We start from the raw sequence: 14,783 nt of genomic DNA, 5'->3' as shown, positions 1-14,783 counted from the left end.
AAGGCTTTCTAGAGCCTGTGCAGTCAAAGTAATCCTTGAGGACTCTCGTTAAGTGGCCCCGAATTTACCAGGGCCTGGATCCTTGGAGGCTTAGATGCTAAGAATTAACCATTCTTGTTTCTCAGATGTGGCCTCTTTTCCCTGGAACAGTGGTGGTCAAGACCTGTTTTTAACTTTAAAAGAACAGTGGGTCAAGTGAAGAGGTCCTCTCCTGCACTGTGTGGTGTGTGTTTGTGATGTGTGTGTGTGCATGTGATGTATGGTGTGTATGTGTGTGTGTATGTGATGTGTGGGGTGTGTGTGTGATGTGTGTGTGGTGTGTATGTGTGTGTGTGATGTGTGGGGTGTGTGTGTGATGTGTGTGTGTGATGTGTGTGTGTGTGTGTGTGTGATGTGTGTGTGTGGGTGTGTGATGTTTGGTGTGTGTGTGTGTTTGTAATGTATGTTGTATGTGTGTGTGATGTGTGTGGTGTGTATGTGATGTATGGTGTGTATGTGTGTGTATGTGATGTGTGGGGTGTGTGTGATGTGTGTGTGTGATGTGTGATGTGTGTGTGTGATGTGTGATGTGTGTGTGGTGTGTATGTGTGTGTGTGATGTGTGATGTGTGTGTGGTGTGTATGTGTGTGTGTGATGTGTGTGTGTGCTGTGTATGTGTGTGTGTGATGTGTGGTGTGTGTGTGTGGTGAGTATGTGATGTGTGGTGCATGTGTGTGATGTTTGGTGTGTGTGTGTTTGTAATGTATGTTGTATGTGTGTGTGGTGTGTGGTGTGCGTGTGGTATGTATGTAATGTGTTGTGTGTGTGATGTGTGGTGTTTGTGTGTATGTGGTGTGTGTGTGGTGTGATGTGTAGTGTGTGTGATGTGTGTGTGATGTGTGTGGTGTGTATGTGGTGTGTGGTGTGTATGTGGTGTGTGGTGTGTATGTGATGTGTGTGTGTGACGTGTGGTGTGTGTGTGTGTGATGTGTGTGTGATGTGTGGTGTTTGTGTGTTTGTGGTGTGTGGTGTGTGTGAGTGTATGTGTGTGTGGTATGTGTGTGTGCGCCTCTTTCTTTAATGATCCTATGATATGTGTCCTCTCAAAGCCGTGAGAGTAGGGGCCTTGTCTCTTTGGTTCTTCACTCAATTCCCAGCACCAAGAGCAGTACTTGGGGGGTAGGGGGTGCTCATTCAATAGAGACTGTGTGAACAAACATGTGTTTCCGGGTGTGCGGGTACATACATGTATGGACACGTATGCCTCTGGCATCATTCAGGAGACTTTGTTTAGCCCTTGACATGACTTTTAGAGTTGACATGATGCCTAGAGAACATGTGCTCCGACTTGCCACATTATAGGTCGGGGAAGCAAAGGTCCCAAGATAGGAATGCCCAGTGGAGCAAAAATAACACAGGTTCTCTGTCCCCAGTCCAGACTCTCCAGATGCCTCCTGGGGTCCAGAGGTCCAGACTAGCTTCCCTGCTACACTGTTCCACGGTACCGACCTAAAGGAGTACTTCCCAGGGAGGCTCTATGTAGTGGTTCCCCACCCAGGCGCCACAGAGGGTCACGTGGGGGCCTTTGAAAGACCCCAGAGCCCAGTCTGTCCCGGGAACTCAGAATTTCTGGAGGTGGAAGTGGGACCAGGTATCAGCACTTTTGAAAGCTCCCCAAGCTGTTCCACTTTGGTTTTTCAAAATGTAATGTCTAGAGTTTTAGTATCAGAATCATCAGGGGCACTTACTAGAAGCACCCACTTCTGGACCCACCCCAGACCCAGGGAATCAGAACTGCTCTGCCTTAGGTCCCAGAACTGGTGTTTTATACTCTCCTGGGGATTCAATGCTCAGTACAGTCTGACAGCCACTGCTGCAGTGAGCATTTCAAGTGTGTGTCCCTTGGAAATCTACGCACATCTTCCGAGCATCCCTGCAGTCAGCCAAGAAAGGCAGTCCCTGCTCCACCCGGGCCTGGAGGGAAGGTCTACATTTTCTCTCTGTATCTCCTGCTGATGGATGCCCATGCATGCTCTACAAACCCTTTGCCAGATGCACTTAATCGTTTCCAGGTGCACTTTTGAAATGCAACCCGAGTCTCATCCAGTACCTGTAGGCACCTCTGCCAACTCTCACTGCAGGGCCCTCCCCCCAGGTTTACATCAACCCGTGGGCCAGGATCTTGAGTTCCTCATCAGGCTCTCCTACCACAAGCCCCACAGACACCCCCTCAGCTTCAGGGGCTGCCTCTTCTCCAACTGGCACTGGACTTCTAGGTCAGCCCGGAAGTACCCCATCCACGGTGCCCATCCCACTGAGGGTCCCCTAGTCTCCGGTGAGATGTCCAAATAGCAGTGGCTGAAGTGAATCCAAGCCTAACACGGGGATTGACTTCAAGAAGTGGGAAATGGTGCCTGAAGCCATTTGTACCTTTACATCGAAGGGGAGTGAGTCTTCCTCTAGATCCATGTCATTGGTCTAGAGACAGCGTGACCTTTTCATTCAGAGAAAGAGATCCCCAGATGGGAATCTGATGTGTCCAGAGGAAACCTTCAGCTGCTCGTAGGAGGGAAAGAGGAGCACATAGCCACCATTTGATGAGGCAGGCATAGCTTCTCCCAGGCTGGAGCGCACAGTCCGGAGGTGACCTGGAGTCCTCTGCTCAGAACCTGGGCTGGTGGTCCTCTTATTTACAAAATGCATGCATTCCCCCCCCACCCCACCCCCAACAAGCGCCTTACCCCCAAATGGCCTAGGCCTGGAGAGCTGGGAGTCACGGCGTCAGCTGAGACTAGACACAGTAAAATGTCTCCAGAATACACCATTCACCCATGACTTGCTGTTGCTTTTAGATCAGTGTGTTTTACAATAGAATAGAGGAAGCCATGGGGGATGCTTGAATTTCCTCGGAGAATTAATTGTGGATATTGACAGGGAGTTGTGAGCAAGCTCGTGGGAACTCTAACAGTCCCATTCCTTCCAGAGAGCTTTTCGATTCCAAAGTCCAGAGAAGACCCTGGATTGCGAACACATTCTTGGAATATATTTAAATCCGCATTTGTTTACCCTCCCCTTTTCCTCTCTCCTACAACGTAGGCAGGTCTAAGTTGTATATGGTATCTTTCCCATAGTAGAAAGAACAATAGAAGTTGTGTGTTGGGTTTAAATAAATATTTAATTCATGAAAACGATCTTATATGTTTTAAAAGTCTTTAAAGCTATTTTTATTCTCTAGAAAGTGCTTATTATAGGTAAATTACACATTTTACTACCAGAGCATTAGGTTTGCCATTAGTACCAATTTAAGGCACTACAAAGACCGGTAGATAATGTTAATTTCAAATACAGAAACTAAATATATTTTGTGCCTTTTTATTACTCATTTTCTTTTAAGTTTTACTGACGGCTTTTTATCTTAACTATATGTCTTTACATGCTGCAATCATAATGCAGTGTAATGGTATTAATATTTTATAGAATCGGGTATTTATAGTTCTTTATTTAGAAACAATGCAGTAGGTCTGCAGATATCTGAGCCCGTCTGGAATGGTGCCCTCCAAATAATGATAAATTACTTGTGCAGTATGCCATTTGCTAATTATATCCATGATTTACTGCAGAGCAAGACTTAAATCATTCATTTCAGTCTTGCGTAACAGTGCCATAAAATTTTTAGGTTTCAAAATGGTTTCCATGTGTATAATTTAAACAAATTTTAGAGCTATTGTATACACAAAATATTGCAACCACCCATTTGTTACATACTTTGTCTTTTTAAACTTCTACTTTTAATGATCACTGTGGTTGAAATTATTATGCTTAATTTTCATAATCATAGCTTTTAAATCTACAGCCGTTTTCACATGTTAGATAAAGAAAAAGATAGCTAATTGTGTGTAGATAGTATGTCATTCCTGAATAGTCCCAAATGGTACAAAATCATTAAAAAAGCTTAAGAGTACGAATTATTCTTCTATTAAAAAACAGTTGTTCTCTAACTAATTATTAGTTTGAGCTGCTTTGTTTCCAAGAACAAATGTTGATCCTTCTAGCCTTGTTCAGCACACCAAAATGAGATTAACACTTTTTTTTTTTCTCCTTATACCAAAATCTTGCAGGTGAGAAACCCTACAAATGTCCCCACTGTGATTATGCCGGCACCCAATCAGCCTCCTTAAAATATCACCTAGAGCGGCACCACCGGGAGCGGCAGAACGGAGCCGGGCCACTGTCTGGGCAGCCCCTGAGCCAAGACCACAGGGACGAGCTGTCCAGCAAAGCTGCTTTGTTTATCAGGCCAGACATCCTGAGGGGCGCCTTTAAGGGTCTCCCCGGAATCGACTTCAGAGGTGGCCCTGCGTCTCAGCAGTGGACATCAGGGGTGTTCTCATCTGGAGATCACTCAGGGCAGGCCACTGGCTTGTCTTCTGAGGCTCCTTCAGACACTCTGAAAGGTACCGACCTTCCTTCCAAAAGCACCCACTTCTCCGAAATCGGGAGAGCTTATCAAAGTATCGTGAACAACGGTGTGAATTTCCAAGGGTCCTTGCAAGCGTTCATGGACAGCTTTGTCCTAAGCTCCTTGAAGAAGGAGAAGGACATGAAGGACAAAGCCCTATCTGACCCTCCTTCCATGAAGGTCCACGGGACAGACGGTGGCGAGGAGAAGGCGGGCGGCAAGGCGGGCCCCAGGAAGTCTGAGAAGTCTCAGTACGAGCCCCTGGACTTGTCCGTGCGGCCAGACGCCGCCTCCCTCCCAGGCTCCTCGGTGACTGTACAAGACAGCATCGCGTGGCATGGCTGCTTGTTTTGTGCTTTCACAACGTCCTCTATGGAGCTGATGGCCCTTCATCTCCAGGCCAACCACCTGGGCAAATCGAAACGCAAAGATAGTGCCGTCGGGGTGACGGTCAATTGCAAAGACCAAGCCCGGGAGGCCAGTAAAGTGGCCTTGTTGCCCTCGGTACAATCAAGCAAAGAGATGGCGCTTTCCAACGTGATGGGGCCCTTAGACTCGGCTTCTGAAAAGATGGCCCAAGGACAGGTCAAAGAGACTCTGGGGGAGCAGAAGGGTGGCCCATGGCCCGGCCACGTGGACCCCACGTTCTGTAACTTCCCGTCAGACTTCTACAAGCAGTTCGGTGTTTACCCAGGTCTGCTGGGCTCGGGGGCCTCCAGTTCCTGCCCCAACAGGGAGCCCGACGGGAAGGCCCACTTGGAAGATGATGCCCCGATCCTGATCCCTGAAACCGCAAATAAGAACACTACTGATGACCTCTCGGACATCGCCTCCTCAGAGGACATGGACTCCTCCAAAGGAGAAAACAACGAGGAAGAGGATATCGACACGGAGCCGGAGGTGATGAGCAAGCCGCCTGCCCTGAGCAAGGACGGGGGCAGCGACGGTGGGGATGGCCTGCTGCCCGCAGGCGCCCCACAGCCCATCCAGGGACTGGTCTCCCCTCTACCCCAGGCATCGGAGAAGCAGTGGCACAGCCCGGGCCTTCTTCCAGCCCAGGACCCCGTGGCGAGCCTGCCCAAGCCAGAGCGGGGGCCCCAGGGCCTGGAGAAGCCGGTGAATGTGCTGTCGGTCCTCAGGGCCTACAGCGCCGATGGCTTAGCAGCCTTTAACGGACTTGCAAGTAGCACAGCAAATTCTGGATGTATCAAGAGGCCAGACTTGTGTGGTAAGTTTTAGAATCCTCTTCCTTTAGTTCATTTCCCAAAACATCAGTGCTGATTTGTGCATTTTTAAAAAATGGGGTAGACTTATCCATGAGCAGAGTTTGAACTACACATAAGAAATACCCCGACTGTGCTGTATATGGGCAATCATGAGAGTCAACTTCATTTAGAAGTGTTGGACCTCGTACTTTTGTGTTTCAGTTTGCATCATTGTGACCTGAGATGCCTGTACGGAAGGCATGGAGAAGGGGGGCGGGGTCTCCCAGTGTGCACTACTCCTGTTGTTAACCCATAACTTGAGGGGGAGAGGAGAAATTTCAGAAAACAAAAAGAGAAAGAGACATGGTAACTTGCACACTTTTCAGTCTTTTCAACTTATGCATAAGATGCCTAAAGACAATCCCTTACTGCTTTGCTAAGCCAAAGCTGCTTTCTGAAACTTTTCTTTATAATGACTTGAGGATACTAAAATCATATCACACTAACCACAATGTAGAAATAAAATGACCCTCTCTCCAAACAGGGAGATGGCTTGGGGTATTTGTGATTCATCTTCAGACATACCAAATGGCAGTTACTGTGACTTTGGCCTTCTATTATTGCCTTCTGTCTGTCTGTTTCTTCACCTGTTGTTCGAACAAGAATGTACATTATGAAGACCCTGGTTAGCAGGGTTGTGATCCTGTGTGTCTTGGATTTATGCCTGCCTGATCTCGTTAGCAAACTGGCACTTCTTTACCTCCTTAAAGAATATGGTTACTCCAAAGTAATTCCAGATCTTAAAAAGTGATGCTAGATTTGAAGCCTAGACCTGCATCAAATCAATGTCGGCGTGGGCAGGGAGGATCAAAGTCATTCTCTTGTCACCCAGATATTCTTATTCGAAAGCCTTTCTCGGAATCGAAGCTCAGTATGTTATTCCCAGCCCCAAATATCCTCACTAGAGACAAATGACCACGGTACCTTTCCATCTGTAATCTATGAATGAATTTCTGTGACTTTACTTCACTTGTTGAAAAAAGGAAAGAAAGAAGGAAAGAAGGGAGGAAGGAAAGGAGAGAAGAAGGGAGGAAAATGGATGGAAGGGAGTAGTATTTAACTTCTGAATCCTGACATTCCTTTTAGCACAGAGTGGGATTCAGCAAGCTGGACTCAGTTCATAATTTAAATTGATGTATTTCTTTTTCCCTCTCCTTCCCTAATTCACTAAGAACTGGATCAAGCAGTCAGAAATATTTTTTGAATTGTCAAAAATCACTAAATGGATTTCTGACAGCTCAAAAAAATATTGACAATTCCTTATGCTGAATGATTCATAAGGCCCCATTAACCAGCACCCCAGATCTATTTTTAGCCACATACAATTCATTACTTTTGAAGCTGTTAAAAACAATATTTAAAAGAAAGAGAAAAGAGTTTTATGTCAGTCCAATTTTTTTTTTGCTCTTTTTTTTTTTATTGTTGTTTTTAAGTTTGTGATTGGAGTGCTTTCTTTTTTATTGTTGTTTGGGGTTTTTTTTTTTTAAGTCTATTTTCAGTTCTTTCAAATACCTACGTAGGACCCATAGTTCCTGCCAGGAATCCATGAATCAGAAAAGATCAAAACCTGGCATGTTTATAAGCTCATTATTATTGAAATGAGCTCATATTACCCCTATTAATTTTCCCATCGTCCTATCAATGCCGAAGGAAGGCTGCCCGCCTTTGAGGAAGCGTGCCCACTTGTGTCCTTTTGCACCAGGCGAGGGTGGAGGGGAAGGCAGCACCAGGAAGCCCTTTCCTCCGAGCTGCAGCTCCTAGGCCCTTTTACCCCCTCCCAGAATAGCAGCTCACCACACTTCCCTGACATTTCCAGGGTACGTGCAAAAAAACCTTGCTTAGTCAACCTTTCAGCCATTGGGCAAAAGAGCCTGAGATGTAAGTCACGGCCTCTCTCCCAAAAGGGGAGTGAAGACCCTCAGGCCAGCCAGGCCCCAAGGCACCTGGTCGCTTCCCAGCGGACGGCCCAGGTCCTATGGATCCACCTTGAACTCGTGGTGAGATGCCAAAACTAACTCCTGCCAAAAAATGTCTATTTTTAGAGTGCACAAGTTCTGCATCTCGTTTATCCTAATTTCTTCTGCATCCTCCCTCTTGCTTTAGCTTGGGAGCAGGCAAGGAAGGCCCTTCTCTGGCCTTTGTGTTTGCTTGGTTGGGGTGGAAGCCCTGTCCTTTCGCCTCCAGGATGGCCTGACTCTGTCCAGTTCTCATTCCCCCTTCCCATACCTGGCCCACCATAATCAAAATCCTCTTCTTGTTTTCTTACTGGCTGCTGTGACCCAGGAGGGCCAGGCATATTCATCCTTCCTAAGAGTTGATATCTGTGAGGAAAACTTAAACCCACTGAGCTACAAAGGGGGCATTTGAGGACATTTTTTCTTACCGCCTAGTTTACTGCCTTTCTAGCATTGCAAAAAGCACAAGCGATAGTTGAAAACTTCAAACTCCCATTGGCTTGACTTTGCCAGGGTGGAAATGATATTGGCACGAGGAATCAAATATTCCTAATGTGTATTCCCTCCTCTCTGCTCCACTCAGAGTATGGATTTCCAAACTGGCCCAGCAGCTTAATAGCTGGTTTCCTCAAGAAGCTGGGCTTTGCCTAACCAAAGAATTATTCTGACAGTTCTAAACTTAAGAGAGTTTGGGGTCTGATTTTATCTGGTTAGTAAAACCCAAATCCCCACTTTGACACCCTTAGAAACAGGCTTGTGGGAGGAGCTAATGTCTGTCTGTTTCTATTCTCTTGAGTGTAGAAGTATTAGAAGAAGCATCAGTAAAGACATTGCTCGAATCACATAGACCCCCCCCGCCCCCCCCACCCCCAACTAGAGCTCAGTGGCTCTGCTGACACATGCTGGTAAGGTGGCTTCTGTGGGTGATCTTCATGCTATAGGCCCTACTTCTGGATGCTTTCTTAATTCTGCATGCCTGCTTTCTGACTTTTAAAACTCTGGTCTTTCATTCCTTGGTGTCATGGACCTGGGGTCCTGGACAATGTGCGCTGTCCGCTGCTAGGCAACCCAGCCAGCCGGGTAAGGGAGGTATGTAGCATGTACCAGCGTTGAGGGCTTGAGCATGAATTTTCAAAAGATCAGAGGCACGCTACAGATGATCCCGAGGAGGAGATTGAGCCATCGTGGGTTAAGCTGAAGCACATGCACTGTTGCTTCTAGAGTGAGTCAGTTCCCACTCTGGGCCTCGTTACAAGAAATCGTGCTCCAATCAAAGTCCCCAATTCGTGAGGTGGTTTCCGGACTCCAGGCGTGGCCTACCTTTCTTTATTCTGTCGAAGAGCATAATGTACAAGGGCACTCCCTGCTGTTGGAGAACTCGGATGTGCCCTCGGTGTTTTGGGAATGGGTTTGACCTTGGTTTTGTAATGGGACAAGATCCATGTGAGTATTTAATAAGGGTGGCAAGGGCAGACCAGGGCAGCGTCACATCCACTGACAAGACAAGGCAGACAGCCCCTCTGTCCAGCCTGAGAAATCTGACAAACTACTGGGACAGCCAGTAGCTCGGAGATCTGAGAGTGCTCTGGTGGGCCCTAGTCAGCACAGAGGCTGGTCTGCACAGCGCCTGGGGGGCTGGCTGCATGGCCCAGGTACAGAGCTCGCTCCACTGCAGAGTTTGTGGATTTAGAAAGAAACCCTTACTTTTGCTTTTGAACCTGAGACAGATGTCTGGGAGTCTTGCAAGCAGAGTTTGCTCTATGCGTTCTTTGGTGAGCCCAGGGGTAGGGTTGACGGGGAAGAACTAAGATCAAATTAAGGGAACATGAGTGAGAAGGGTGCAACCCCCTTACTCTTCGAAGCTCTGCTCTGGAGTTACCGCCACTCAGGGAAGCCCGGCTGAGTGAGGAGAATCTATCAGCTTGTCTATCGTGGGCATGAGGCCCTTGTGTTGTGGCTGCCAGACTAAGTGACCCACCAGAGTGGGGAGGAAGCCAGTGAGAAGGCAGGGTCATTACCAGCAATAGCCCCAGTATTCCCAGTTGGGGAGAACCTGGCTTCCCTGACCCAAGTTAAGCCTGCAACCCTGGATTCTCTCATAGCAATGAGAAAATTAGGACTCCCTTCCTGAAAAAAAAAGATGGGGTCTACTTAAACCTCTGTACCTCATGTATTCTGAAATGTGTGATGAAATGAACCAGGATAGCGAAGCTGAACTCTTTTAAAAGGTGACTCTGTCCTCCAGAAACCTTATTGATTTCTCAGCATAGGCAGTCTGAAAATATTCAGGGGTGGGCAACTGTTTTCTTAGAAGGCCAGAGAGCCCTTAGGCTTGCAGACCCTGTGGTCTCTGCTGGGCAGCACAAAGCAGACAGTAAGCAATAAGGAAGCGAATGGGCATGGCTGCGTTCCAATAAACTCCATTTACTAACACAGACAGTGGGCTAGAATTGGCCCACAGATCCAAGTTTGCTGGCCCCTGCGCTAGTATAAAGAAGGTTGTGTTGCTGTGGTCATCCTAGAGAAGACATGTGAAAGCTGTCCTCTGCTACCCCACTGGCCAGTGAGATGACGCAGGCAGGACCCAGGCCAGCAGCTACAACGTCCCATCTATTGCCATTTAATGCCAGAGATCTGAGAGATTTTGCAGAGAGAGAGAGAGAGAGAGAGAGAGAGAGAGAGAGAGAGAAGACTTGTAGACCCAGGTGGCCTGGAGTAGCTATTTCTGGAAGGTCACATATCTACCTATGCATCAGAGACTTCCAGGGCTCTGAAAGGCTGCCCCCCATCATGGCCAATGTGGGCAGAGGAGGAAGACACAGGAGCTCTTTCTTGGCTCCGAGGTGAACTTGATGGACAGAACTGTGAGGATAAAAAGAGGCAATGGATGTATAAGAGCTTGGATAAATGGTTCTCAGTTGAGCTGGTATTTTCTGGAAGGGGTGAACATCTGCATGAGGCTATCACAAGGAGATGATGTCACTGCCCAAATGTCTTTTGGTTGCAGTCATCCCTTTAGCACTGAGCAGGCACAAATCTTACTTTCCATCAATGTTATGGAGACACGTCTTATTTCCTTGGGTCTGCCTTGCCAAGCCATTGATAGCTATTTCTTGGTATGTGGGAACATTAGCTCAGAAGACAGTTCTGACAATTTTGTGTTGACATCTCATTGCCATGGTCTCACCGTTTCAGTTTCTACCCGATTCTTCTCCTGTTAGAAGGCAAGTGCTTTGGAGTAGGAAATAAGTCCTGCCTCCTCAGTCTTTGGCCAATAAATGGCTAAGGTCTGTGGTCAGTTAGGGATTTTCAAGGGAGCAGTGGTGGAGTATGTGAAAACACTGCATATATGTGTATGAAGACACCAGAGCATGGGCTACTGGTGCACAGCCTATGACAGCTGGTACATTTTTGCGGATGATCTTAAGTTCTAAGGTGTGACCCTGAAGCCATCAGGTTCTAATGGAGAAAGGCAGTTAAATTAGTTAAATGGCAGAGGACGAGAACCACAAAATCCAACTTTGCCAAGCAGACAGGTGCCCGGGCTCAGCCAACACATGTGAAGGCAGTGAGCCTAGGAGGCCCAGGGAACCTCTGTCGTAAGGTCCTGTCTCTAGAGCTGCCATGCTTTATTTAAAGCCAAATGAGCAATCATTCTTCTCTTCCTCTTCTTCATGAGATGACTCTCTTATGTGTTGGCTTGCAGAGATTGTTGATAAAGCACAACTTTTGCACTCGCTTTCTTTGCCCGATTTTATCATTTACAGGTTGATCTTTGATTTCTGTAGTCCAGCCTGCTCCCAGTAATAATGTGTGTCCAGAGCCTGATGTCAGGCCTCAGTAGAGAGGACCACTTGGCTTGTCCTGCAGTCCAAGGGCAGATCCTTTCAATTAATGCAAATCACCACCCCTCCTGCCTGCTCTTCCCAGGCTGGCTGCGGCACAGCTGGCTGCAGGGCCTTTCCCTTTAACTCTGGTGGGACAAAGCACAGGTGCTGTCCCCCGGGGTCTCCCACAGAAACCAGCACCCTGGGCAGGCTCTCCCTTGCCCTCATCCAGAGGCTCTCTGTGTGCACCATGTTGACGAAGAGGCATCCTCTTCGAATGGCAGCCCTCTCCAAATTCTTTCGGCATTCTATTCCTCCTCCCCTTCCCTCTTTTTAAGTTAAATGGGAATGCCACTGACATGATGTCGTTTGCACTGCAGGATGACAGAACTGTTGTGTGAATACCATTGTATTTGCCAAATGGTCCACTCGTCATTTCAGAACAAACAAATGGATGGTGTCTGTAAGTCGGCAAACACTGGTGACATTTAGCCTTGTTTATGTTCCTTTCCTTTTGCTGCATATTTTTGGCTCCAAAAGCTACCGTCTGAATCAACAGTGCCTCCAAAGCAGGAGAAAAGTCTGGTAGCTTTCATTTTAGTTGCCGTGTCCATGTTCTCTTTGGATCGCGTGATACCTACTGCCCAGGATCAAGCCTGAGGTGGGAGAAGAGACCGACCAAGCTCTTTGGTTCAAAACATATATACAATGTTTTTCCTCCCTAATGATGACTTCAAATTGGGAGGGAGGAAGAGAATACTGAGAGAAGAGAGTGTTGTCAGAACGGACACCCACATCCCCGGGGAAACGCAAACTCTCCAGGCAGGCCCAGCCACCGCCACATGCAATAGGAGCTCTGTGACCCCATGGCTGTCTTGAGCTGTGTGTGGGTACTCTGGGCTTAAGTTCTGGGGTCTACCTTCTTAGGCTACTGAATCAAAGTGGTGGTTGGCGCGGGCAGCCATCTAGCTGCCACATGTACCACGGACCACATCTTAACTGCTGAAGGAATCAGGTTCTTTGTTTTTTATTTTCAGATGCTATGTGCCAAGCCCAGGTTTCAAATAAGTAGTAATTTTCTCCTATTACTTAGCGCTGATCAACAGCACCTCTGCATCTAATTGCCAACCTGCTCTAATCACATGGGCTCTTCTTGCTTTAGCCGGAGGCAGAAGGACCAAATTTTATAAATATTGCTTTATTGTCATTATCCCATTAAACAGTTAGGGAATGTGGCCCTGCCCTTGCTTTCAAATGCCTCTGGCCCACGTGGTTTCTGGACTGTTTAATGAATCTGCACATTTTCTTGCAGGTAAGTGACACCCCCTGTTCTAGTCGGTCTAGCTGGACTTGCCCTTGTCTGTTCGTGCTCCTCGGTGGCTATCTGCAGCTTGTTAATCGTGTAAAGTCAAGAGAAGAATGTATACACATATGTGTGTTGAATAAATAATTACTATTGGCATAGGTATGTGTATACACATGGCACACCAACCTACGGTATATATAGCAAAGAATCAGGGAGGCTAAAAATACTGCCCCATATGTTCCACTATTAGCGAAGGATGGTGAAGGCTTAGTAACTTGAACGGGAGAGAAAATTCCCTCCGAGTCATGAATTCTGCATGACACACGCTGGTGGATTCGAGGTCCCTTCACCTGTGGAAACCCTGATGGGGGGCCTGCTCAGCACAGCTTCTAGAGGCGGGCCCTGCGGTGGTCTCGTTGGCATTACTGCTTGTGTCTGATTGTCCTGTATTTTGTAACACTTTAGAGAATACAGAAAAGTGCAGTAATTATCTTTCTCCATAGTATTTAAGCAGTAATATTGCTAGTTTAATATTGTGTCAGGTCGTCACGTTAACCAGGAACAGATGACGTAAAATTCCAGTGAATAGCACCTTGATATCCACTCCTTAAAAATGGTGATTGAAGCAAAATGTGTAAACTTGTACCAGGTTATCGTGTGCTTTGGAACAGAGTATTGTTGAAGTAATTAGAAGATATATGAAGGTGTTCCTGGTAATGAAGGCATGTAAGTTATAATAATTGTAGCTTTCTGAATAAGTGTCAAACTATATCTTTAAGTGTGCTGTATGCTGAGTTACAAGTTAGGTCATTTATGAATGGAATGTAAAACGATACTAAAAATGCTTCAATAACTTATCTTGGTATTGCTAATAAAAAAAAGCTGTGAAACATTAGTGCAGTTTTGAGTCATTATGTTAATTCACTCCACAACACCCTCCACCCTTTGACATCCCTCTGTCGGGGGCCTCAACAGGACATTCAGGGAAACTAGTGATGCTGTCCCATGGTTTGTTTTCTGGGCCACCTACTGCATTTCCCACCCATCTTCAGGTGGACCCAGGAGTTACAATTCCTAAACATACAAATGTCAAGGCACCTCCTGATTTGGGTGGGGTGACCGTGGCGGGTCCAGGGAGTGCATGTCTCTGTACCAGTGTCTCTCGGGTGTGTGTCTAGACCGCATGATGGCTCACAGGCCCTGTGGGGGTCTGTGCAGGCCGCTGTCCCTCATCCCCGGTGTGGAGGACTACATCTGCCTGGCCTTCCTGCAGCAAACCTTAACATTTTCTTTTCATCCTGTGAAGAGTAGTTTTACACGGAAAGGTAGTTGGAATTGTTGGAGTGTGGAGTATTTTTGTCCACTGAGATTTTTTGGTTGTGCCCTGGTCTGTCGTACAGGCTTCTGCCTGCCCCGCCCTCCACCCCATCATGGTGGGAAGGGTGCTGGAAGGAAGGATTTCACTTTCCTTTTGTATTTTGCTTAGTTTTTTTGTCCATGGGCTGGACTTCAGGCCCCTCTGCCACTTCAACGGTGTTTCCAAGCTTCTCTGATTGGGTCTGTTTTGTAAACTTCTAAATTCCATGCTCACCCTGCTCCCTGGCTAACAGCTCCTGGCGGGGGGAAAGGTATTATCATCGTTTGACAGAATCCCAAGCCCCAAGCTTGGTCCCCACATTCCAGATAAACAAAGTGCCCCGTGTACAAGGGGCTGGAAGCCCAGAACTGTCCATTTGAACAAGCCTGGCCTTAGCAGCAGGACAACCGTGTCACCTTGACTGCTGGAAACATTCCCTCCAGTATTTCTCATGAAAACTGTTCATGTGATCCCAACCCCAAAAACCATATAGTACAGGATTAGATTGTCTCTTATTTGGGGGGAAGAGGTGAGAAAGAAGTGAGAGGTTCTGAGGCTGAGAATATGATTCTGTTTACGTGAAGCTGAGAAAATGGACTGTGGGTTCTTATGGAAAACGTGATGGACCCCCAAAT

General features: G+C 47.1%; 1 protein-coding gene across 1 annotated transcript in view; it reads left to right on the top strand.

The window, feature by feature from the left end:
- ZNF536 (zinc finger protein 536) overlaps positions 1-14,783 on the top strand; it is a 229,642-nt gene that overhangs the window by 82,587 nt on the left and 132,272 nt on the right. Inside the window, exon 3 of the mRNA XM_065899559.1 lies at positions 4,098-5,666. Coding sequence (XP_065755631.1) covers positions 4,098-5,666 — 1,569 coding nt within the window. The remainder of the gene's footprint in view (positions 1-4,097; positions 5,667-14,783) is intronic.

The sequence above is a fragment of the Phocoena phocoena genome, chromosome 20, assembly GCF_963924675.1.
Source record: "Phocoena phocoena chromosome 20, mPhoPho1.1, whole genome shotgun sequence".
Taxonomy (NCBI): domain Eukaryota; kingdom Metazoa; phylum Chordata; class Mammalia; order Artiodactyla; family Phocoenidae; genus Phocoena; species Phocoena phocoena.
Note: the sequence above shows the minus strand (reverse complement) of the source record. Positions and strands in the feature narration are given on the sequence as shown.